This window comes from Aspergillus uvarum, assembly GCF_003184745.1.
Source record: "Aspergillus uvarum CBS 121591 unplaced genomic scaffold BO82scaffold_102, whole genome shotgun sequence".
In the NCBI taxonomy this organism is placed as follows: Eukaryota; Fungi; Ascomycota; class Eurotiomycetes; order Eurotiales; family Aspergillaceae; genus Aspergillus; species Aspergillus uvarum.
In genome coordinates, this window is record NW_020291399.1 from 23,929 (window position 1) to 48,750 (window position 24,822).

Consider the following 24,822-nt stretch of genomic DNA (forward strand, 5'->3'; position numbering starts at 1 on the left):
GTCAATTGTTGTCTATGAGCCAGTCACATCGCGGGAACAAAGTAGGAGAAGTTTATTTTCCGTAGTTCTTTCTTTCTCCCCGTCCCTCCATTCCACGTAATCAGACCGAAAAGCAACAGCAGGAAAGGTATCGAGCTATAGGGAAAATAGAAAACAAGATGTCTAGGTCGAGACCGCTGACACAGGAACTCATGCAGTTTTTGATGTTCAGTGGGCAAAAATTGAGCTCGAAAATCCCCGATGGACACCAGTTCCTCCGGAAGGAGACAGAAAAGAAGCCTCGACAAGGTTCGATTGGATCAGGCCAGCAGACCAAAGTCAAAAGCATCAAAGGGTAGATAGACCGAGACCAAGATGAATATCGGGGATCTGTTGAAGTCAGGTTTGTTGGCGCGGACGAGAGAGGAGCGATGGCGTGTCGCTGCTTCTGCCGCTTGAGCGTCTCCAGTAAAAGATACCTGGCGGCCCAACACTTCACTGAAGTAGACGAACCCGAGACAAGAGTGAACAGACACGGTCGTGATGACTGAAGGGAAAGACAGGAATTGAGAAATGGACCAAAGGGACCTGCCTCGATTGTATTGGATGCAAAACCATGTAGGTTAAAAAAAAACACACAAAGCGCTCAACTAGGATCACTGCCATGGAGGAGAAAAGCAAAAGTCTCGACAAAAAAGCCTCACGTACTCCCTGTGCTAGTGAGGGGATAAGAGAAAGACAGCGAAAATGATGAGAGAAACCCGAGCTACATCGCAGGTAGGATATGCGGATGGAAAGGGAACAGATTGAAGAAATTGTTTCAAACAATTCCTTCTCCGTGTTTTGGTGTCACATTGTGTTCGTGTTGAGTCCACCTCAAGAACGTTCAGTCGATGGTGGCAGGCAACAAGGCCTTTACTCGGTAATGCTTCCGAAGGAGGGATCCTTGACACTGCCACCAGCATCGCCAAGACCAGCAACCGGACGGTTGTAAGACCAGCCTTCAAACTGTTGTTGCATCGTCTGCGACAGAACAGGACCATCGACGTAAGAATCTTGTGGGGCCTCCGATGTGAATTCACGGTCGAAATTCGTGGTGTCGCGAGCACCCAGCTGCATCAGTCAGTATACGATAACGATAACAGTAAAGATCTAGTGACTCAACATACCACATTGGGTCGGAAGCTTGGCTCATACTTCCTTTGGAGCAGCTTGCGCCAATCAATGTTGGCAAAGAAGTGGTGCGACTTGATCTCCGCGGCACCATTGGCACCCAATCGACGCTGGGGATCACGGTCGAGTAGTCGCGTCAAGAGATCCCGAGCAGCGGGGGGAACAATGTCGGTGCTAGGGAATGTCAAAGGTTCTTGCAAAATCTTACGATACATGTCGTTCGTGTTCTCGTCGTAGAACGGGGGGAGACCCGTCAGCATCTCATAAAGGAGGACACCCAGGGTCCACCAGTCGACTGTCTTGGTGTATCCGTTGCCAAGCAAGAGCTCGGGGGCGAGGTATTCGGGGGTACCACAGAAGGCTATTGTTAAGAGACTGGTTAGTCGATTTGGAATCATGTGCGTACTCTCCGGGGGTCTTACTGTTCGTCCTATCCTCATCCTTCATATCCAATTTACACAGACCGAAGTCGCACAGCGCGATATGGCCAGTGTAATCGAGAAGAATATTCTCTGGCTTGAGATCACGGTAGATGACCTTGAATCCGTGCAGACATTCCAAAGCACAGAGAAGCTCAGCGGTGTAGAATCGAGCGCGGTTGATATCGAACCGCTGTTCCCGCTGAAGATGGTGGAACAGCTCACCTCCGTTGACAAAGGCTAGAACAAAGTACAATTTCTCCGGCGACTGGAAGGAGAACTTCAAAGGAACAATGAAAGGATTGTTGATCTGGGCGAGTACTGATCTCTCCGCCAGGGTGTGTGTCACCTCGGAGCGGGAGATGATGTGAGCTTTGCGAATGGTCTTGAGGGCGTAGATCCGACCAGTATCCTTCTTCATGACCTGCATGACCTTGCCAAAACTACCCTTACCAACGACCTTAAGAAGTTCGAAATCCTCCAGCTTCATGCTGCGATGTTTGTTCTCGACGAACGAGACACCAACCTTGATGGAACCGGAGCCGAACTGAAGATCCAGCCATTCCGCGCCAAGTTGGCCAAACTGACGTTCTTGTGGCTGCTTGTTGTCCTTCTTGCTCTTGGGGTCCTCTGCGTGGGGCAGAGCTTCCTCAAAACGAGGATGGACCTTGACAGCACCGAGGAAAATATCCTCACTGCGACCGGCACCTGGACGAGCGGCAGGGTTACGAAGATAGAGTTGGACATTCAATTCGGTTTTGCGCGAAACGTCGAACTTGTAAGCAGTGTTGTCGCCCGCCCAAAGGGGGTTTTCCGGCGATCCAGACACGGCATCGACGAAGACCTGATTCTTCTCGAAATCCAAGAGGGCGTAAGGAAGGTATTTGGTGGAGTAGCGACCATGGATGGTGGGGGCAGCATTGATGCCTCCACTCGTCGACTGTGGGCGGGCGCTTTGTACGAAGGATCCGGCTTGGCCATGAGCGGAGTGGGAGGAGGATGAACTGGGACGCATGCCATAGGCATTGCTGCTCTGGAAGTGCGAGTTGAAGATTTGTTGATAATGAGGCGAAAGAGCGAAACCTCGACCTTCATGGAGGGTGACAATCAAAATTCCGGGCTTGACAGGGGCCACGGGCGGGGAAACCAGCGATTCCGAGGCATCTAGAGCAGGAGGTTTTGTTAGGACGGTCGGCGATCGGGGGAAAGGGGGAGGCAAAAGCAGTGGGCAAAAGCAAACATACTGATCCCGTTGGCAATGGATGGTGAGATCGTGGGCGTTTGCGAGGCCACAGGAGTCTCTTCGCCGGAATCACCCTTGATGGTGGATGTGGAGGACGACCGCCCGAAGGTTTGGGTCAAAGGAGCGAGGTGGGTTTCCTTTAGTTCTGTCGGCCAAGAAAGATGAGAGAGAATGTCCGTTAGCCTGCATGATCGAAAATAGGAACACGAAAGCACCTTGGGGGTTTACATACTTCTAGTGATTTTCCACGACATTGTGACGGTGGATTTGATGAAGTGGTGAGGAGAGAAATCAGGAGAAGAGGAGACGAGGAGGAGGAAGGGAAAACCGATCTGTCCAGGGACAGATGTTTATAAACGGGGAAAGACAAGAAGAGTACCGATGAGAATAGGGAGGAAAGGCCAGAAGGAGTCTGGGGGAGGCCTAGGAATAGCAAAGGACGAGCGAGAGCCAGACCAGTCAAGTGCAGTTGATAGAATGCAGAACCGCCACAGCCACAGCGGTCAGCAACAGGAGGAGAGAGGGGGGGAAGAAGAGGGAGGGAGGGGGGGAGGGAGGGGAGAATGGAGGAGGGAGGATTGAGCGATAACACGGGCAGCGATACAAACTATCCACTGTACAAGAAACCAACCTCCGACGTGCAAAAATGGAGGAGGAGGTACAAGCCCAACACGACAAAAAAATAGTTGAGACAAAATGAGTACAAGATAAATATTTAGAGAGAGACTTGCTTGATAAGACCGAGCGAGTGAGAAGGAGCGAAAATGGAGCAGGGGAAGAAGAGGGAGGAGACTTTGAAAGAGGGGAGGGAGATGGGGGGGGGGAGGATGAACTGAATCAACCAACAGGGACAGAACGGGATGCCTCAGGGCTGAACTGGATGTGGGAGAGAAAAGTGGAGGGGGAAAAAGAGATGATTGGGTCAGGCACATCGCTGCCTTAACACCGGAGTACCTTTTGACACCTTGACACCTTGATATCTTACCCAGAACCGACAAGATTGTCTTGACACCTGAGGCATACATCTCCTGAAACGCGAACTGCGGCGGTGCAACCCTGCTTGAACCCACTACTGTTTCCCTCCCCTGACCACCCGGCTAGTCCTAAACAAGGAACGGGCAGCGCACTCGCCCCAATAACTCAGCCACCGCCCAAGTTGGATTATGTATTCCATGTCCCGCCAATGACCTATTTTAGTAGGCTGGGAGGGGCCCGGGACTCACACCTCAGGCTCATCCGACCACTCAGTGCACCCACCAGTGGGCAGCGTCTATCCCGGACTGGAACGGGGAACGACTGCCGACCTCTCAGCTCAACCTCTCTACCCTCTACCTAGTCACTAATGCACTTCCCGCTCACCTCGGCCTTTGTGTTAGCGATACCACTCTTGCTATCTGTGCAACCTGATCGCCTGTCCAAGAACTCCGCCGCTGACCATCAATACGATCTGACGTGACTTGCTGTCCCGCCGTTTCCCCGGCATTTCCTTACTCATTCCTACCCGGTAACTCGGCGGAGACACTCTCCAGTCAGCACTGCATCTCTTGGGCGGTCTCGACCACTCTGCGGTCTCTTATCGGCAACCCAAAGCCCCCTCCCTTTAAATCCATTCCCCGCGCAAGCTTTCAATTCAATTCAAATATAGCCCTCGGCCTTGACTGGAGGGCGCGTCGGTGTGGTCGCAACGGACACGGGAACAGTGGAGGATGAGAGGGACCCGCGATCGATGGGTGTAATACGGAAGAAGACCGCCTCGCGCGGCACCGAAGCAGGCACCAAATATCATTGCGATATCTGCTCGGTTGATGTGACTTCGACGGTACACTCTCCCTCATACTTTGTGATTGTTTACAAGACCTAACCTCGTCCGCGCCTTTTAGGTTCGCGTATCCTGTGCCCATCCCTCCTGCCACGAATATGACCTCTGCGTTCCCTGTTTCGCAGCCGGAGAGAAATCTAAGAACCATGATCCGTCCACACACCCATTCCAAGTGATCGAGCAGAACTCGGTGCCCATCTTCCAGGAAGACTGGGGTGCTGACGAGGAGCTCTTGTTGCTGGAAGGTGCTGACATCTACGGGCTGGGGTCATGGGCCGACATTGCCGATCACATTGGAGGCTACCGCACCAAGGAGGAGGTTCGAGACCATTACATCAGTACATACATCGACAGCCCCAACTTCCCACTGCCGGAGCGCGCCGATCCTGACGACACCCGCCTGTCCGACTCCATATCGAAGGAAGAGTTCCAATCGCGAAAGAAGCGACGCATCGAGGAGCGCAAAGAGGCCGCTAAGGCCGCTCCGCCGACCACGCCCAAGCAGAAGCCCACTGCTAGTGTCCCAGCGTGTCACGAAGTGCAGGGTTACATGCCGGGTCGGTTGGAGTTCGAGACCGAATTTATGAACGATGCGGAAGAGGCGGTGCAGCATATGACTTTTGAGCCTGGTGCGGGCGAGACCGCGAACGGTGAGCTGGATGCGGAGATGGAGTTGAAGATGACGGTGGTGGACATTTACAACTCGCGCTTGACGGCGCGCACGGAGCGCAAGAAGGTCCTCTTTGAGCACAACCTGCTCGAGTACCGGAAGAACACGGCGCTAGAGAAGAAGCGTACGAAAGAGGAACGGGATCTGCTCAACAAGGCGAAACCGTTTGCCCGGATGATGAACCACGACGACTTTGAAGAGTTCAACAAGGGACTGGAGTACGAGCACAACCTGCGTCTGGCCATCTCGCAGCTGCAGGAATGGCGGCAGATGGGTATCGGGGATCTAAAAGGTGGCGAGAAATACGAGCAGGAGAAGCAACAGCGCGCCCAGAGGATGGCGCCGCAGGGCTCATTTGACCGATTCGCAAGCACACGACCGAAGCAGCAACAGCAGCCCGAACAGCCGTCGGCGGCTAGTCAGTTGACGACGCCAGAGCTGCCTCTGCGGCTTCAGAAGGCCTCAGGCACCCCTGGTGCCCCGAAAGCTCCCGAGCCTCCCAGTCAGCCGATGAATGACTTTGACCGGATGTTTGCCTCCAACGGGGACGGGATCAGCACGCCGACGCCGCCGGCGAAGACCAAGTTCATTGTGCAGCCGCTGAACGGGGTGATTCCGTGGAAGCTGGAGAACGAAGCTGCCCCGGATCTGCATTTGCTGACAAAGGAGGAGGTAGAGGTGTGCAATGTGCTTCATATACAACCGAAGCCATACCTGGTCATCAAAGAGACACTGCTGAAGGAGTCGATGAAGCAGGGAGGCAGTTTGAAGAAGAAGGATGCACGGACCATTTGCAAGGTAATGCTCTGACGCTCTGACTTTCGACGATGTACTGACAACTCCGCAGATCGACAGTGCCAAGACCAGTCGGATCTATGACTTTATGGTGCACAGTGGCTGGATCAACAAGGGGTGATCTGACTACACGAATATCTCTGATCTTGTGTGTGTGTGTGTGTGTTTTGTAATGGAGTTGGGAGGCGTTTGGAAGGGCAGGATGGATGTTGATGTGATTTGAATTGTATTGACCGACATGAATGATGCATAGCTTGATCTGACTAGTGTTTGGTGTAGTAGATCTGTTGGAGTTTTTCTCTGAATACACTGCTTAATTCTCTTCGAGTTTACTGACATGCTGTAAACTGTGCATAATGATAAGTGCTTAAAGCCTCAATCTAAAGCCGAGCATAGTGAGCTAAGGAAAAGGTCGAACCTCGGCAACTCCACCGCAGCCGTCCGTACTCCACTCCAGCGGGCGTCTCCAACATCTGGACTCCTTCCCGGAGCTTCCCCATAAATACTGTGCTACAGTACATAGCCCAGAACAACAACCAACCAAGAACAGCATCAAACCTTTCACCCCAACCTCACACCTCCTCTCCTCAGCACAAAATCTCAACCTCAATCTCCCACCGGCGCCAGAAAAACGAAGAAAATGACCACCCCAACCGCCAAACACGCCTCCCTCTCCTTCCCCCTCCCCCACATCCTCCTCGTCACCCTCAACCGGCCCCGCGACCTCAACTGCATCAACACGCAGGGCCACGCCGAACTCGACGCCATTTGGAACTGGATGGACGCCAACCCGGCCTTACGGGTGGGCGTGCTCACCGGCAGCGGGAAGGCGTTTTGCGCTGGCGCCGATCTGAAAGGTGTGTCGTCGCCCGTCCCCCAATCCTCCCTCAATCCCCAATCCCCCCAACTTGGAACTAAACTGACTCCCCCCCAAAGAATGGCTCGCAACCCAAACCCAAACCACCACCCCCAAACCCACCAACCCAATAGCCCCCCCCACCGGCTTCGGGGGGTTATCCCGGCGCACGGGCAAAAAACCCATCATCCTGGCGGTCAACGGGCTCTGCCTCGGGGGCGGGTGCGAGATGGCCGTGAACGCGGACCTGGTGATCGCGTCGGAGCGGGCCTACTTTGGTTTTCCGGAGGTGGCGCGCGGGGTGGTGGCGTGGGCGGGGGCGCTACCGCGGCTGGTGCGCACGGTGGGCCGCCAGCGCGCGATGGAGATGGTGCTGACGGGCCGGAAGGTGAGCGCCGCCGAGGCGCTGCGGTGGGGGTTCGTGAATGAGGTCGTGCCCATCGACGCTGAGGGGGAGCCGGAGCGGGATGTGGTGCACCGCGCCTTGGAGGTCGCGGGGCGCATTGCGGCCAACAGTCCCGATGCGGTGGTGGTGAGCCGCGCCGGGGTGAATCGCGGGTGGGAGCGGGAGGGGGCCGATGAGGCGACGGGCAAGCTGATGGAGGAGTGGATGGAGAAGTTGAACGCGGGGGAGAATATCAAGGAGGGGCTGAGGGCCTTTGTGGAGAAGAGGCATCCCAAGTGGGTGGATAGTAAGTTGTAGTACTCAGACATAGGTTATCTACAAATTACAAAAGGCAGGAGAGAAGTTATAGCGTATTCGTGCATTTGGTATATGAAATGCTCAGTGCTCTGTAAATACAGGAAGTATCAGAAGAAGAAAAAAGAAAAAAAAAAAAAAACGCAAAACCTATGCTGGTATCCCATGCTCCGTTCGCGCCGACCATTTGTTCGCCATATCCCGTATGGTTCTTCGCCGTCCCGCGGCTGAACCGGTTGTACAGGCTTCTTCGGATTCCAGATCCGTGATCAACTCGGAATTGCTGAACTCGCAATGATCTTCGTGAACATCGTAAAACATAACAAATTATCTCATTTACGGCGAGATAACCGTTGGAAACTCGATCCGCTTAGACCTTGACTCCCTGCACCTTGCGCACCCGCTCGAGGACTGCAGGGTACAGAGGGTGCTTCTCTTCCAAGCCGGTTAGGTGGCTGGTGGCCGACTCAGGGGACTGTCCCTTGAGGATCTCGGCGAGTTCGGCACTCTCTTGGTCACCAGGCACGTTCTGGAAGCGCAGAGCCAGCTCGACCGCGTCCATCAAGGCATCGTACTTCTGACCGCGCTCGGCGAGCTGGGCAGCAGGTCCGATGAACCGCTCCTTGCGGGAAAGTTTGCGCAGTGGAGCGCGTCCCACACGATCAACGTTGTCCTCCAAGTAAGGGTTGGAGATACGCTGGATGATCTTGTCAACGTACTCCTTCTGTTCCTCGTCTGAGATCTCGTGCTTGTCGGTGATAAGGGAGGCAGTCTCGCCAAGGACCTTGTACACCATCTCCTTGATCTCTGGATCAGCCAATGCCTCGGCGATCATGCGTTTGCCACGGATGTGACCGAAGTAGGCTGTGGTAGCATGGCCAGTGTTGACGGTGAAGAGCTTGCGTTCGATGTAGGGCTCGAGGTGGTCAACCCAATGGATGGCAGGGATATCTGGGTGGCCGACATCGCCAAAGGGAGTCTTTTCGACAACCCATTCGTAGAACTTCTCGATGCGGACGTTGAGACCGGCGTTGGGAGGCTGATTGGGTACAATACGATCGATGGCCGAGTTGGCGAATTGGGCACGGTTATACAGAGTCTCAACGCGGTCTTCGGCGGTGTGTTGCTTGATGAAACCGTGGAGTGTGTCAGTAGCACCAATGGCGTTCTCGCAAGCGATGACAGCCACAGGCTTCTCTGCTTTGCGCGCATCGATACCCTTGGCAATCACAGGGGCAATGAACTTGAGAATGTTGGGGCCCACGGCACAGGTGACGACATCGGCGGTGGCGATCTCTTGGATGACATCGCTCTCGTGGGTCTTGGAGTTGATGGCGCGGAAGTTGGTGATGGTCTTGGTCTTCTCCCCTTCCTCGCTAACCTCGGTGACTTCGTACGAGTCTGCGTTCTGAAGGGCGTTGACGGTTTGGTCCATCACATCGACAAAGACGACCTCGTAGCCAGCCTCATGGAGGAACTCGGCAACGAAGCCACGACCGATGTTACCACCGCCGAACTGGATAGCCTTCTTAGCCATGATGAAGTGTTGTGATGAGGTATATGGGGTAGAGAATGGTTGATAGTAGTCAAGAGATGTAGAGTGGGGAAGTAGTAGTCTTGGTGATAGGTGAAGGGGTCTTCTGATAGGAAGAGAAAAGGTGGAGGTAGAGGAGAGAGATGATTGATGTGAGAGTTGTTGATGTTGATGGTGAATGAAAAAGGAATAGAACAAAAGGATTGAGGAGGGGGGTTAGAGGGGTATTATATGAGGCCGCAATGGAGGGAGGAGCAAATCGAAGAGGGGAAGGAGGGGGGGAAGAGAGGGGCGCAGCAACACATCCAGTGATACTGTGAGAAGCAGGCAGGCGCGATAGAAACATAGAGAAAGGCCCCAGTCGCGGTATGTGCGGGACATGGGAATGGCAGCCGAATTGCATAGATCATTGGTTGGTGGAGCAGGACAATGACCTCAACTCTCTCAAACAAGACTCACCAATCCGAGGATGACGTGAGGGACCCTTACACCAAACGAACCACCATACCGTCAACCGTGCGGTGATCCTAAACAGGATATTCTAACTACTACACCTGTATGATGATCATGGAAACAAACGCACTTGCATGATTGCAGCTAGCAGGTAGCAGGGGGGATGCAGCTATCCTTCTGACTCTGTCTGGTGAGAAGAGCCATGTGGTGGTATGCTTCCATAATCATACTCAACAACATCAACCCCAATCAGCCACGGCCGGTCTCCCGATCCCTCCCGACCAGTCAGGTTGATAGTGATCTTGAAACCACTCCGTCTACTACGACTGGCCTATATTAGACTCCTAGTACTACTACACTACTACTACTCTACCCTATCCTACCCTGGTCATTCTGCACTTCCCCGGGTTTGCGGAGTACATCGGCCCGGATAGGAATGTCTTCCCTTGGCACAACTCGGCTTGAGGATTCAAACGACACGAGGGGTACGAAGACCTCTTCCCGAGTACGGCCTATGTTCTTGGAATGATGATGGTTTCTGGCCAGTGGTGAAAGGGAGGAGTGGAATGTCATCATCATCATCAGACTGGTGGGCGGCAGTCGTTCGATCAAACATCACATCGTCATGCCGCTGGGGAAAACGAGGAGGAAAGAGACCCACTGCTGCCGGTGTCAGTCTGGCTGAGAACAACAACTTCCTCCTTACACTTACGTCGTAGTCTCGGTCTCCTCGGTCTCCCCCACCCTGTGACGTTATTCTTTCCTCCGCCGCGTCCTCCCAAATAGACTACTGGCTCCATCTTGAATTCGGCCTTCATCGACTCGGTCCAATTCCATCTCCCAAAGTTGAAGACAATTCATGTGGGGCTTAATACCCTTCCTGTCTCCCCCAGCTTTCTCGATCCTTCTCGATTCCTCGCTTCATACATGAGTAGAAAGGAAAGGGCACAGCAAACGACTGTGAGTTCTCACTCAAACGACAAGTTAATGTTCAATCAGTACAGTACAGTAGTAATAATACAATGGGACTAATTACGAGTACTAGGGAGTTATTTGCAGTTACACACCAATGGCTTCATCGCCGTTTCCCGCCCGGTCCAATCCATTTTTTCCCTCACTTTCCACCCATTTCCATCCGTCCGATCGGCCCCCTTGTCGCCTTCTGCCCTTTCTATCTTCCGATTCGTTTTACAGTCCCGTTGGAAATTCCCGCGTTCTTCCTTACTCCGTACCTGGTAACCCGGGCTATTCGTGTGAACGCAATGTTACCGAATCGTCACTGTGGTGACTGTGGACTTCCGATTTGGCATGATCTTCCAGCAGATCGTCAGGGCCCTCGTCAAATCCATCATTGTCATAAGGAACATTGTCCACAGGAGGTCGACTGCGGTCGATCAACACCATCACTAACCCTGTGGTGCCCCCAATCAGATACAGCCCTGTTGCTGCCCAAGTGAGACTCAGGAACTGCGGCCCGTACTCCGCTGTTACTCCGGCGTCCTGTCCATGGTAGCTGACCAGTTTGACAAACTGGAATGCAACCACGGTCGCAATGATGGACGAGATCCCAAGCATCACGAAACTCAACTGCGCGCGGGTCAGTATCATTCGTTGAGAACCCACATATCGCAAGACGGACGGGATCATACCATCATGGACGACACTTCCGTTATCGTCTGTCGCGGACCGCGTCTGAGCGCCCACCACGCCCTTTCCAACAGCGCCAGGGCGGCCACCCCGGCTCCCAAGCAATAAAATATTCCCATACTGCGCGATGTCATCTGGAAGGCATAAAAGTCGTCGGTGATCGCGCTGGGCCACCCCAAGTCCGCCGGGGAGGTAGTATTCCCGGTGTCGGCCCGGATTGCAGCATCCGGATCAAAGGAGAAGAACAACGTTCGATCGGAGCAGTTGTTAAAGTCCTTGTGATTCACCCGCAGTTCTCCCTCGCAGTATGACATGACATGGATGGAGTAGAAATTAGCGATCTCCGTGCCCTGGCTGATGTTTGAGGTATAGATCTGTCGTAGACGTCAGAGGCCTCTCAACTTTGAGCTCATTTGGTGGCACTTTGGCGATGAGAGCAGGTTAACTCACCGTTAGGATTGAAGTGTCGGGCAGTACACTCGTTTGTGACCCCGCGAAGAGACATATTAGTGTCAGTATGAAGGCGATAAATGCTGCCACTGTCGGCAACCAGTTCACTAGACGACTCATGGTGCAACGATGCCGCTCAACGTCTGCTGTCAACAAACAGGTTTTGGAGAATCAACTTTCATTGCAGCTGTCCCAGACTGGCATGGAGTTCTCATGTATACTCTTCGCTATCGAGCCTATGAGGTCGTCGAGCATTCCTTGAGATGGCCAGTCGTCAGCAAGATTCAGATGAGGAGCGTCGTGGACTCGAACTTCGCTTCTTCCGGTACGTCTCGCTACTTATCGAATAGCACAATGTTACCGCGTTGGCTTGAAGACGATTCCAATTGGACACGAGATACCATTGGAATGCGTTGGCCTGAGAAGTCAGGCAGCAAATACCGCAGCGTGGAAAGACTCATCGACCGCCAGCGTGAAGAATGTGCGCGCCCACCGATGGTATTCTTGGCGCACTCTAATCGTGATCCAACCCTATTCTTAATGAACAGATTCGATTTCCGCGGTCAGACTACGAGGGGATGGTAACATCCTCGTCATTCTAACCCTCGAATCCATGAGCGCACTGGCCCATGGGTTATCATGATCCATTATGCTTGCAGAGTCCTCAATTCACTAGATGTCACACTTGTGACCGGGACGTGGATAGTGTACTATGCACTTTTACACATAACGACCCATGGTTTGGTCTGAGGTGTAGCAATGCTTGTCTGCACGTGGAGCACTATTGTGTAAACGTCGTATGTCTGCTTGCTGTCAGCCAATCTTCGTATTCTAATGCTAAAGTCCCCCGCACGCCCCACTAATGGGTGTTACCCCGGATTTGGCACGTGGCGCTCGCTGCTGACGCGAAAGGTCTGAGCTGGAATTACCCCGCGCTTCACTCTCAGTGTGGCTCATAGCCAGAAGCTCGGGCTGGTCATGACTTTAGGATAGAGAACGATCCTCATTTCAATGAGAGAGTACCCTAACACAGTCGAATGCAATAGCCTTAATCGTACACTACCTGCGTCTGAAACCGACCCAACGAGAGAACCTCTTTCGACTCAGCCTTCACCCAATTTTTCTTGACCCTCGCCCTTACCCATTCGGTGGCAGGGATAGCTACCTCCTTCTCATCCTGCCTTCCATGCGAGTAATACCCCAATCGCCTGAGCAGCGGACTATCGATGGCCCCAAGATTCATCTCATCTGACGGTCTTACAAAATACAGCAGCCCTAATCGATCTAGCCCGACTTGATCCTCTGGCGGAGACACGACACGATGGACCCCACTCTTCAGGTACCCATTCGATAGGAACTCTACAATATCGGCGATGTTAACCGCCGCATAGCCTTCGGGTATCCTCAGCCACTGCCACTCTGACTCCGCCGACCGTTTCACTTGCAACGCTGCCACTGGCTGCTGAAAGACAAACGTCAGGGTTCCGAAGTCTGTATGGCCCCGTGTGTAGATATGATTACACCGTTCGTTCTCCTCCGCGGACCGTGCCCTCGACATCATATACCGGAGCGCGCTGTCGCAATTCGCCTCGTAACGATGGCCTTTAACCAAAGTCTCTTCGTCTGGTAGTTCCAGCACAATCGCGAGAAGCCGAAGGATCTTGTGCGCTACATTCTCATGAATATGGCGATGGACCTGCTCGATCTCCTTCCAGTGCCGGTGAATCACGTCCGGCTGGGTGCGCTGCGTCTGTGGGATGAATTTGAACAGGTTGTACATCTCCACCTTGTCTGGCTGGCCCGGGGCGAGCTCGACGCTTCCGAGCGGGCGGTAGCCATTGTAGTTCCCTTCTTCAAGCGGAGCGCGATACTCTAATCGTTCTTCGAAGGGCAACGCGTAGAACTCTTGCCCGATGGCGTACTGTCGGTCAATCTGTTCTTGGGTGAGGCCAAAATTGGTGATGTAGAAGAAGCCTATCCTCTTTCTTAGCTTGGTCTCTTTTCCGGACTCGAGCCATCTTATGCATCAGGAAGGGGAAAGACCAACCAACTTCATGCGCAGCTTGCTTCAATTGTTTCGCTAGTCTGTCTTTGCCTTCTGGGGTGTCGAAGAGAGAGAGATCAAGCGTGATGAGGTCTGCATAGTCGACTGGCTCGCTTGTCAGTGAGCTCTGCCCCCATATATGGTCAGTAGGAAAAGTACTTACGCGCTTGCGTTGTCTCCGGCGGATGGACGTATGCCTCTAGCGGCTCGGTTGAAACATCGTCGTGTGCTGCATTTGCGGTAGGTGCTTGGATCGCCATGGCGTGTTTGTGCTCAATGAAAGTATATGAGATATAATCTTGTTAGCAGAAAGGCATGTTGCAAGGCTTAAGATCCAAGATACTGATGGTTCTGGCAGTCTTGCTTGGAGGCTGTCTTACCCCGCTTGATATCGACTGACGTGATAGTAGCACCGATTGACGATATTTTTCAGGTCGGGAGCGAATCATTGAGTCGCATGCTGTGTCACTGGCAAGTTTGGAGAATTTTAAATGCTATAGACCCTGAGTTGATACTCAGTGCCAGTCGCTATCATTCAGAATGTAGTGTTGTAACCAGGCGGGTGAAGGAGATGCATTTCCTAATCGGGTTGTTTCCTTCTATGACAGGACGGACGGAGTCCTGCAGTGTACTCCGCCTACTACTATCTACAGCGGCATCCCGCAAGGCGGTACCTCGAGGCTTACAGAAGCCTTTCTCATTATCTTTTTTCTTCTATTCTCACACGATGTACACTTCAGGGTTTCCGATATTCGACCCCACCTCATACAATTCGAAACTCGATCTAGACATGAACCTGAAACCTTGTCAAGATCTTACAGGGAACATACATCGTCAGAGAAGGTAGCCAGACAGCTGCGCAGGATCATGCTCATGGGGAAACCGTGTCCTCTCATGGCCTGCCTTAATCGAGCCCACAATATTGACATCGTGGATAGAAGCCTACTATATCAATGTGAGCTTGCTGTTTATCAGAAAGCTACCTATGCCGGCCAGTCACCAATCAATCAATGATGGCATTGTCCGGATGGAATGGAGTTGAGATGCTCTGGAATATGGCGCTTTATAGTAGGTGAATATCGGCTTGGACAAAAAACAGTCGACCAATTGGGCTCGGACGAATTGCGGTGAGCGCGCTTCAAACCCTTCCCTGAGGTGTTTCTTGTACAGTGCCTCTTGCTAACAACTCCCCCAGAGTCACTCTCACACTGTATGCAACATGGACTTCGACCACCTCGCAGAAGAGAGATCGAATCTGATCTTCCAAGTGTGGCTCCAGAATCTACTGCGAAACTCACCCGAGGAGCTGGCGGGGAAGGTTGCTTCCCGCCACCGTGCTGGCACACCCGTCAAAGCCGCGCCGCTTGCCAATGGCGCTTTCAATGTTTGTTACCGCGTGACCTACGATGACGGCCATCGTGTCGTGGTTCGTTTCACTGCTCTTGGTCGGATCGTCGCTCGTAGTGAGAAGGTCGAAGACGAGGTCGCTATCATGCAATATGTTGCCCAGCATACAAGGGTCCCTGTTCCCAAGGTTCTGGGTTCTGGAAAGTGTGTGGTTGGCCCATACATCGTAATGGACTACGTTGAGGGCAAGCCATTGAGTGGGCATCTTAGAGAACTGTCTCAGAAGATAGTCACACTGCGCTCGAACATCAACATGTCTGTATTGCGAAGAGCTTATATGGCCATGGCCGAGATCTTGCTGGAGCTATCGAAGCCTAAATTCCCCTTCATTGGAGCTGTTCGACTGGACGAGTCCGGCGAGTGGACGGTGCAGAAACGACCATTCACCTTCAACATGAATCGACTTGCTCAGTTTTCCAATATTCCGCACAGTATATTTGAACAACATCGCTTCGACAATGCAGCAGATTATTTTGAGGAGCTTGCGCATCACCATTTCCATCATTTGGAGCTACAGCGCAATGATGCGGTAACCGATGAAGATGACTGCCGGAAGAAGTACATTGCGCGTTGTCTTTTCCGCAAATTGTCGCGTGCTATCTCCAAGGAACACTGCAAGGGTCCTTTCAGGCTATATTGCGATGACCTCCGTCCCGACAATGTTCTTGTTGATGCATCAAGACTGGCTGTTACTGGAGTCATCGATTGGGAGTTCTCCTATGCTGCTCCTGTCGAATTCACATATGCGGTGCCTTGGTAGCTTTTACTGGAGAAGCTGGAAGACTGGGAAACTGATCTGGATGAATTCATGGTGCGTTTTATGCCGAGATTCAACACATTCCTCGAGGTTCTCAAGGAGTGTGAGGCCAAGAAATTCCAGGACAATTTCTTGTCACAATCACAACGGCTATCCATCGCTATGGAGAAATCATTGGAGACTGGATTATTTTGGATTTGTCTTGCTTCACGCCACAGTTCCATGTTCGATGAGATATATTGGAAGTTTATCGATCCAAGGTTCTATGGCCCATTGACAACTGTCAATGATCGACTGGGTCTGCTCAGTGAGGAAGAGCGGGCGAACGTCGACACCATCGTTGAGCAAAAGATGCTGCAGGCAAGTGAGGGCACTTTCGTCTCTCATTACAGCATTGACGAACTAGTTGACCTATGAATCTCTGCCCCTCCGTGGTCCAAAGTCATGATCACTGCGCGTCTTCCAGTCTCAAGTGTTACTATCTTAAGTATAGTCGGCGGGGGTCAAGCGCAGACGGCTGACCGTCGGAGCACACTGTACTGTACTCCGTAATTATCAATGGCTGAACTTAAGCGCCTGTGGTCAGTTCTATCACGTATAGCGTTCCCCCACCCCCACACGGTCAAACACTAGCGCGATGAGTTGATGTGAACTAGGTATGTACATACAGTAACTTACGATGAAGTACTGGCCATGATCCCGCGGAACGGTTCGCGGTGGTTCAATGAGAGAAGGCCCATGACATGATCAAAACAGAAAGCAGATATCAGGCTAGGTGATAGAGCGCCTGATGTACAGTAAAACCTAGATTTCGGTTTGTGTGCATCTAGTGTCAGGCCCTGCTGCAACGCCCGTATCACGGCCCTGGAGCAAATGCCTCTGTAGTAAGAAGCCTTTGACAATATCAGAAAGTTCTCAAGCAAGTCTCGCGCTTTCTTGCTTTCCGCCCTTGCAACGATGTGATTACAGGGACTGCTTTCTGGCAACACTCTGTCTTTTGATCTGTACTAGAATCGGAGTTGATACTTCACAGAGAGAGAAAGTATGATGATCCAGGTGGCTCCATCTTGGGCTTGGAGATGTACCCTTGTGTTCAGCGAGAGTGAACTAGAATAACCGATTTGAAGAAGTCCATATCTGATCAAACAGGTCCTTGTCATGTCACCTAATCAATTGATAGCTACGGGATGTAGGCATGAACTTGCCTTAAGACACCGGTATCGGAGCAATGACTGCTCCATCCATACTAGCAAACATGCCACAGACCTTCCTCCCCCAAGCTCGGCTATTCTCTACAGGTGCTCACATTAGTCTCTACCTGTCGTCCAGTCTCGTATCTCTCAATCAATGGTAGAAGCACCAAGGTCTACCCGGGCGTGGACGCGAGGATTGATCGACCAGGCGGACCATGTATGCATTTGTCGCTCTCAGATGGCGAATTCCACCATGGTCCAACCTGAGTTGGTAGTCGACTATCAAGGCTCCAGATACCGGCATAGTCCAGAAACAATTGGGCTATCGCCCTAGCGAGTATACAAGATGCTCCTCCGAACGCTCTGCTACGACAACACCCGCTACATTCAACGGTCCAGCCACATAGAGTGATATTTACGACTTCCCCCATCCGCCTTTGCGGCTAGGATGTCTCCAAGGATGCTCTCTCTGGGAGGGCTAGCGGTATACTTACAAGACTACCTGACGCGCAAGCAACAAACATCATTCTACCATCGTTCGAGCAGAGCTCCTCGAGTGACCAGCCTGCTGGCCTGGAGGCATGCGATGAAAAGAGCGACTGATCCCCACGATAACTTTTTACCCTACTTCTTGCAATCCGGTCAGTAGGGCCTCTGCAAATCCGGAATATCTCCCATGACCACGCCCCTCCTCAATGAAGCGCCCAAATCATAGATTTAATCACATCGTCCTTTTTGAAACAACGAGAAGGAGTACAACCATCAACAACCGGTCTCATGGTCGCTATATCAAGGACTCAGGAATGTGAGGGCGCTTAGTACTATGGAGATAGGTTATTCTTTGATGAATTGACAGCAGGTCTGATGTATTTATCTGCAGATCCATCATCGTCGATAACTCAATCGAAGGTCCGCGACGACGGAGCTGGGTATTGGTCTATATTTCACAATGTAGTACTAGTGATCTTGCGAATCAGCAAGAGCTTTGAGTAAAAGAGCTAAAGTAAAATTGCTCAAGGGGAGAGGGAGGGAGGGTTTGGGGGGAGTTTGCATTCGTTGAACACTGGTTGATAAGTAGTACCTCGGTTGAGCATAAAGCTTAGGCACATTCATGAACACTTCACTCGAATGAATACATTGCCCAAGTATGTTCTTCGTTAATTTGAGGGAAATGATGCATGAGATGAGTTATCTTGATATGCTCCTTATTCTTCATCTGGAGAACGCGAGGTAGATGACCAACTTCTAATGTCTGCGGTGGCGTAGCTAATGCAGTGGGATCGGATATACTATCGCCTGCTCCGCTGGCAGGGCTACAGAAGGGTTCATGTATGTACTCATACTAGGAACGTGGCGGAATTTGGAATCTACGGGATTGATCGCTTACCGCGAGTTATTGGACAATTTCTCAGGTCGGTACTGAAAGCACTGGGCCAAGAAAACCAACGGACAAGCATGACCTCACCACCACAACCACCAAAGCCATAGTCTGTCGAATTAGGGTGTTCGGGTAAGCCTTGTGTCCATGCAAAGGCTTGGGACTGTACCCCCGTCGACGATTACACAAGGCAACCGACCTGATGACCGGTGGCGCGGGCCGGGCTACACCCGAGTAACGGGTGAGCGAGAGCCAGTTCACTCGGTGACAATGCATCGTACATGACTAAGTAAGGGGGGAAACCCACTTAAGACAGCTGCTTGAACTAACACAGAGCGGGTGTATCGGCTGCCGCGTTGGCATTCCTTCGACGCCTAGCCTAGTAACCTTCCAGGCATGCAGGGTCGAAGGTGTGGCAATGCATAAGCAGCGCCAGGATGATTCTAGGCAGAGCACTCCAAGAAACAAGACTGGCGAGTCAGTTCGCCCCGAAACCACTTCTTCCAGCCGGTGGCGGAAACCAAGCCGTGTGTTCTCTGGGCGCGATATGAGGCCAAGAAGGCTTGTGATACACGCCTTCAGTCAAGCTTTGTCAGTCAAGCTTTGCTTGGATGACGGAAACAGATATCAGCCTGCGCATAGTGTGCTTCATCTTCAATCCATGTACAAGAAGCAGGACTTCATGCCACTGTGGCGGTCACACTTCATCGAACCACTCATTCTTCAACGGATCTCTACTCGAGGAGACCGTGTCTGACCACCATCGGCTCTGCTGGATCTCGCCTGGGTGCAATGTCAGGAGATGAGCGGCCGATCTCGCTGAACGCCGCGCACTACTGGGCTATGAGTGGCACCTAGATCCTGCCATTTGATGAAAGGAGGATCAGGGTCCAGAGCCCCCATGCTACCTTGCGTCCAGCTATTACCCAACTATCAGGGCGCGTGGCCAACGTGCTGCACTAGGGCCGGCCGGGTAGCTGTTTCCAGATGCATACGCAGCATGGCGGCCGACCATGATCCATGAAGCTCGGGATGGAGCTGGAAGGAGCAGTTCGCCAGACGATCCCTAATTTCGATCAGCTCTTTTGATGTAGGAGACCCTGTCAGCATCCATGATTGCTGATGGTAGGCCCGGGTAAGGGGAGAGGAGAGAGCCATGTAGCCACGAGGCGGGACCCGCGGCTCTCATTGGACCAAACCCAGGACCGGCTTCATACTGCCAGGAGGTGTAGTATGATGATGAGACCCCTATCTTTAAGGTTTCAAGGTCGATACCGGTCAAATCCGCTCAGAGCATTTCCATGACGAGACGTGCACCGTCATCATCCAACAGGCAATAGATTTGATGACCATGATCGGGCGGAGGCGGAGGGTCCCAAATTGCACTGTACTGTGGCCGTGGCACCTCGTTCCGGCGTCCTGCACGAGAATAATGTATAAGCTGGCTGAGATGCACCGTGGAGCGATGCAGGCAAGGGATAGGTCCAAGGAAGGTGGACGTCCTCCGGAGTAGTGCCATGTGTTCGGTCGACGTCTCCATCCGTGGAAACGAGCAGGAGCCATAAAACCGGATGGATCTTTCAACCAGACGATAATTAGGGGAGGGGGGGGGGGGGGGAAGGGGGCACGTCCCAGATAGGCACAGGAGCACGAGGGCAACAAAAGACGGGGAAAGGAAATGAAAGAGAGGGGAAAGTGTTGTTGACGACTGGGGAAGGGTTGGCGGGAACGTGCTGGCAGGACGCGATGCGACTGGCTGGCGGACGAACAACTGCAGCTGCAGTGCCAAGAAATGCCAAACACCATATTCAATTGTTCAGTTGTGTATTGTGAATTGAACTCCTCCCGTATGCACCTACGTATGCATCGGCACATGTTTAGACTTCGACCACGAGTTTCAGCCCGGGTCAAACTATGTGCGCGTGTTCCCATGAGCCATGTCTTATTCCAAAAAGAAAAAAAAATAGTCCATGGCTGTCGTGGCTGTCAGTGTCATGCGGACGAGGACCGAAGGAACGTAAGGACGAAGGACAACGCAGGACAACATATTATCGGGAAATGCATCATTCAGCTGTAAGATCTAATGAAATCGAGATAGAATCAACATCATGATGAACATTGTTGTGTAACACACTGAAGATCCGAGCGGAGCCCTCTTGCCGCTCTCACTGCCAACCCACTTGCCCTCGGGTTCTCATACTGTAGATACTCTACTGTGTAGTGACAGCGCACGCTCTCTCTTTCCTTTTCTGGGGACAAAGGACCCAGCCAGGTTGGCCCATTTTATGCAGGTCAGTCTTTTTCGCAGCATCGCGATTACTAGGTAGGTATTCTTAGATCCAGATCCAATAGATCCCCCGGTCTTATGGTTATCTCCCCCGGGAAATTCCTACAGTTAAAAAAAAAAAATGGGAGCCCTGAGGATGATGCCACCAACCTTGAATTCATGGTCCACGGTGACTTCGGGGCCGGCCACTGCAGCTTCATTTCATAGTGGGGTTGCGGGCTGCCAACATCCCATTGGACCGAGGTAGATCCGGGCGGGTGATTCTAGAAGGCGGTCAGTGTCGATCGAAGGCGATTCTGCCCCCACGTGCGCCTTTGATTGGTCGGCGGCGGAAGTTCTGCAGTGGAAAACGCCCCTCACGCCCGCCTTTCCGCACCAGGGTTGGTCTTTCTTCCTCGGCGGGCTCAACCTCAACTGACTTCCGCCACAATCATCCGTGACCGTTCGTCCCAATCCCCGGCATTATTCCTGAGAATCATTCATAATTCTGGTTGGATTGAATCCTTTGGGGGTTTAAAAAAAATGCAATTTCTTGTTTTACTTCTATGGCACCCGGCAGACTCATGATTATACTCAAATAGATGGGGTTCTTTTTTTTTTTTTTTCTCAATTCATCCGGGTGGATGTGACGGTGGGTGTGGGTGCGAATGAATCTCGGAGGAAGGAACTGAACTCTGCCCGGGAACGGCAAGCTGGATTGGAAACCAACTGAACCTCTCCTAGGGAAGGTACCGATGAACCGCCCCGTATTGAATTTCCTCCCCTCTCATGGGAACTTTCACCCGCTCCGGTCTCTCCGGTCGTAAAGCCGCGACGCAAGGCCGAGAGGGAAGACAGAAAAGACAGAAAGTGGCTCCAGTATTACCTATTCAATATCCTTAACTGGGTCTAGGGCCTAGGCACTGGGGCTGGCGAGAGTCCGCCTTCCTGCATCCCAGTCGACGACTTGCAGCGCAGTGGAACCCTTCTTTTTTCCTTTGCATCCACTCCGCTAGAACTAATTCTTCCTTCCCCACCCGCCGCCACTACTGTTGGATCTCGCACTACCTACCAGACTACGGATTACCCAGAATCCTCCCCCGTCGACCCATGAACCACACACACTTTACCCCCCAAGACCGGCGTCCGGCTTATCACGTCCCACCATTTGCACATGTGCCTGGGGCGTGACGGTGGGCTGTTGCTGGTCCGCCCAGCCCAGAGATTTTCGGAATATAAGATTGACGGCTGGCCGCTGTCCAACAACTTGGCCTGCATCGTGTGTGACGCCTCCATCACGGTCAACGCGCCCGTTCTTCCCTTCTCTCCTCTCTAGGAGGTCTTTCTCAGAGCGCCTCTTCATCTTGTCAAAGTCTTGTTGCGCCAGCCAAGCCGATTTATCATTTCACATCGTCCGACAAGATGGCCACTCTCGGTGCTCAGGCCCCTCATGGCCCTGACATGACCGGCACCCATAATCCTCTCGAGGACATGGATCTCCACGAAAAGGGTGCCTTCGATCAGCTCATTCGTCCCGATGACAGCTATACCCCCGATGGTACCTATTGGGCTGATTTGCCCCTGGTCAAGAGAGTCAAGTTCGTTGGTTCCTACGATGCCCAGGAATCCAAGCGTGAGCTTCGTGGAATTTGGGGAATGATCAAGGAGGACCCTCTCTCTCCTGTCTCCTATTACTTCCGGAATATGGTCCTGCCTGGTGCTGGTCTTGGTCTCGAAGGGTAGGTTTCCCCCTCCAACGACTCTTTCCGAGGGTGCCACCAGTGTTGCTCACATTGCTTTTGCGCCTATCCAGTTACGTGCTCTTCTCTATCGGAAACATCAAGCCTCTCTTCCAGAACTCCTTCAAGTCCTGCTGGAAAGAATTTGAGACCTGCGAGAAGCAATGGATTTACGCCATTGACTATCTCGAGATTCTTGGTATCATTGTCGGTCAGATCCTGGTCGGTATTCTAGGTGACTGGTATGCAATTCGAATCCGCAGTTTGATAGCTGAATCTCGCTGACCACATAACTCAGGGTCGGTCGCCGCTGGGGTTTGATTCAGGATGCCACGATCATGCTTCTCGGTCTGATTATGCTTATCGCAGCTTGGGGTGTGAACGAAAATGGCTGGATCATCTGCTACGCCTGGTCTCTGTTCGTCTACGGTGTGGGTGTCGGAGGTGAATATCCCATGACTGCCACCAGCGGTATGGAGAATGCCGTCGGCTCCGGAAAGGTTTCGACCAAGGAGGATCGTCTCCACCGTGGTCGTAAGGTCACCAGCGCTTTCTTGATGCAAGGTTGGGGCCAGTTCTTCAACCAGGCTATCCTGATCATCCTGCTACTGATTTTCCACCATGGAAGCGGTAGCCCTCCCTACTCCGCCGTTGCCGCTCAGTGGACCTACCGTATCTCCTTCGCCATTCCCGCCGTCGGAACCCTGTGGCTGGTCTACTACCGTGCCTACCACATGAAGTCTGCTAGTAAGCAGCTGGACGCCGCTAAGAAGAAGGCTTCCGTCACTGGCTACGATGTCAACTCTCTCAAGCTTACCCTCAAGTACTTCGGGCCTCGTCTTCTGGCCACCACCGGTGGTTGGTTCTGCAATGATGTCTTCTTCTACGGCAACAAGCTTTTCAGCTCCGAGTTCATCGAAGTCTTGAGCCCTCACAACAAATCCATTATGCCTACATGGTTGTGGAGCTTGTGCAATGTCGGTGTCTCGTTGGCTGGGTACTACTGTGCCTCTTTCTTCGTGGACAACAAACTCTATGGTCGCAAGTGGATGCAGATGATCGGTTTCCTGATGTGCTTCGTCATGTTTGTCGTCCCCGCTTTCCACTACGATCACTACATCCAGCCGGAGAACATCCACGCTTTCCAGGCTATGTACTTCCTGAGTTCCTTCTTCAACCAATTCGGCCCCAACTCGATCACTTTCTTGGTTGCCGCTGAAGTGTTCCCCACTCCTATCCGCGCCTCGGCTCACGGTATCTCCGCCGCTTGCGGTAAACTCGGTGCCCTGTTGGCCTCGGTGCTATACAACTACATCGGCACCCGCACCAAGTTTTATTTTGTGCCCTGGTGGGGTCTGGCTGGCATGGTTCTCACCTGGCTCTTCCTTCCCGATACCACTGGATTGGATCTGAAGGAGCAGGAACGTCGTTGGCAATACATCCGTGAAGGCCGTGAGCAGGACTATCACGGCCCTGCTATCCACTCCAAGCACTTGTCTGTCTGGGAGCGTCTGCGCGGTGTTGGAAAGAACTACAACGCCGAGCTTGACTACAAGCAGAAGGTCGAGGAGTTCCGCGCTGAATGGGAGTCTGCCATGGCTCGCAAGATGGATGAGACCACCAAGGGCGAAGACTACCTGCAGGACACCGATGAGTCTCTACTAGAAGGCCACGTCCACTCCTACTTCCACCGCACCAGCCCTATGTTCCGCGGCATGGACAAGCCGGCCACGAGGACGGATAACTTCGCTCTCCCTCCGGCTGCGCAGGATGGCTCGGAAGAGTCCTTCAATGAGAAGACCAACCATTAGATTATGTTGAATGATTCCCTTTCTAGCACTTTGAAAAGACCATCGGCGTGATGCATTGCATGTGGCATACCCCAATCCGGGTTGATGATGCCTTTGACTCTTCCTTTCTTGCTGTTTCACAATCTTTGTTTTTCGAGCGAGTGGTTTTGCTTGGTTCTTGTTGTGGCTGTACACCTCCTCCCAATACCCAGGTACATACATACCTACTTTTAGTATATAGAAGCTGATTAATACTGCATCCTCCCCAATGCTGGGAAATACATACTTTTCATCATGACTTTCTTTCCCATGCAAGGTTTGGGCCTTAGAGTATCCTTCGTCTCCAAATTGCTACCCCGGACTTGACATTTTACAGTTTCATTGGAGGGCAAGTTACATCGTCATCTGGCCCCACGGCGTTCTCGCACGTCGTCATTGCCGGCCTTCCACTCTCCCTGCCGTTTTCGGCCGACCAGGATTCTGCCGCAAAATCGGCCTCACTAGTTCGGA

The 24,822-nt window shown here is 52.5% G+C and overlaps 8 protein-coding genes across 8 annotated transcripts; 4 read left to right on the top strand and 4 right to left on the bottom strand.

The window, feature by feature from the left end:
- Positions 1 to 769: 769 nt before the first annotated feature.
- BO82DRAFT_409016 (serine/threonine-protein kinase) lies at positions 770 to 3,068 on the bottom strand (the record flags this gene model as incomplete). The annotated part of the gene is made up of 5 exons (XM_025639714.1): positions 770 to 1,092; positions 1,149 to 1,513; positions 1,575 to 2,735; positions 2,816 to 2,959; positions 3,047 to 3,068. The coding sequence occupies 5 exons, from the start codon at positions 3,066 to 3,068 to the stop codon at positions 895 to 897; spliced, it is 1,890 nt and encodes a 629-aa protein (XP_025486052.1). The 3' UTR covers positions 770 to 894.
- Positions 3,069 to 4,049: 981 nt separating this feature from the next.
- Positions 4,050 to 6,425, top strand: adaB (chromatin-binding transcription regulator ADA2). The gene is made up of 3 exons (XM_025636627.1): positions 4,050 to 4,633; positions 4,695 to 6,101; positions 6,151 to 6,425. The coding sequence occupies exons 1-3, from the start codon at positions 4,541 to 4,543 to the stop codon at positions 6,217 to 6,219; spliced, it is 1,569 nt and encodes a 522-aa protein (XP_025486053.1). The 5' UTR covers positions 4,050 to 4,540; the 3' UTR covers positions 6,220 to 6,425.
- Positions 6,426 to 6,617: 192 nt separating this feature from the next.
- Positions 6,618 to 7,696, top strand: BO82DRAFT_348411 (enoyl-CoA hydratase/isomerase family protein). The gene is made up of 2 exons (XM_025633829.1): positions 6,618 to 6,955; positions 7,035 to 7,696. The coding sequence occupies exons 1-2, from the start codon at positions 6,739 to 6,741 to the stop codon at positions 7,655 to 7,657; spliced, it is 840 nt and encodes a 279-aa protein (XP_025486054.1). The 5' UTR covers positions 6,618 to 6,738; the 3' UTR covers positions 7,658 to 7,696.
- Positions 7,697 to 7,729: 33 nt separating this feature from the next.
- BO82DRAFT_359677 (mannitol-1-phosphate 5-dehydrogenase) lies at positions 7,730 to 9,559 on the bottom strand. Its single transcript, XM_025636628.1, has one exon. It carries the CDS (start codon positions 9,189 to 9,191, stop codon positions 8,025 to 8,027), a length of 1,167 nt encoding a protein of 388 aa, XP_025486055.1. The 5' UTR covers positions 9,192 to 9,559; the 3' UTR covers positions 7,730 to 8,024.
- Positions 9,560 to 10,724: 1,165 nt separating this feature from the next.
- Positions 10,725 to 11,858, bottom strand: BO82DRAFT_396557 (SUR7/PalI family protein; the record flags this gene model as incomplete). The annotated part of the gene is made up of 3 exons (XM_025638848.1): positions 10,725 to 11,228; positions 11,291 to 11,662; positions 11,739 to 11,858. 3 exons carry the CDS (start codon positions 11,856 to 11,858, stop codon positions 10,887 to 10,889), a joined length of 834 nt encoding a protein of 277 aa, XP_025486056.1. The 3' UTR covers positions 10,725 to 10,886.
- Positions 11,859 to 12,786: 928 nt separating this feature from the next.
- BO82DRAFT_407652 (putative oxidoreductase, 2OG-Fe(II) oxygenase family) lies at positions 12,787 to 14,042 on the bottom strand (the record flags this gene model as incomplete). The annotated part of the gene is made up of 3 exons (XM_025639645.1): positions 12,787 to 13,712; positions 13,786 to 13,887; positions 13,946 to 14,042. 3 exons carry the CDS (start codon positions 14,040 to 14,042, stop codon positions 12,787 to 12,789), a joined length of 1,125 nt encoding a protein of 374 aa, XP_025486057.1.
- A 959-nt stretch (positions 14,043 to 15,001) lies between these two features.
- On the top strand, positions 15,002 to 16,363 carry BO82DRAFT_387734 (phosphotransferase family protein; the record flags this gene model as incomplete). Its single annotated transcript, XM_025638331.1, has 2 exons — positions 15,002 to 15,937; positions 16,037 to 16,363. The coding sequence occupies 2 exons, from the start codon at positions 15,002 to 15,004 to the stop codon at positions 16,361 to 16,363; spliced, it is 1,263 nt and encodes a 420-aa protein (XP_025486058.1).
- Positions 16,364 to 21,773: 5,410 nt separating this feature from the next.
- On the top strand, positions 21,774 to 24,556 carry BO82DRAFT_359681 (putative MFS phosphate transporter). Its single transcript, XM_025636629.1, has 3 exons — positions 21,774 to 22,522; positions 22,597 to 22,764; positions 22,821 to 24,556. The coding sequence occupies exons 1-3, from the start codon at positions 22,206 to 22,208 to the stop codon at positions 24,331 to 24,333; spliced, it is 1,998 nt and encodes a 665-aa protein (XP_025486059.1). The 5' UTR covers positions 21,774 to 22,205; the 3' UTR covers positions 24,334 to 24,556.
- The last annotated feature ends 266 nt before the right edge of the window (positions 24,557 to 24,822 follow it).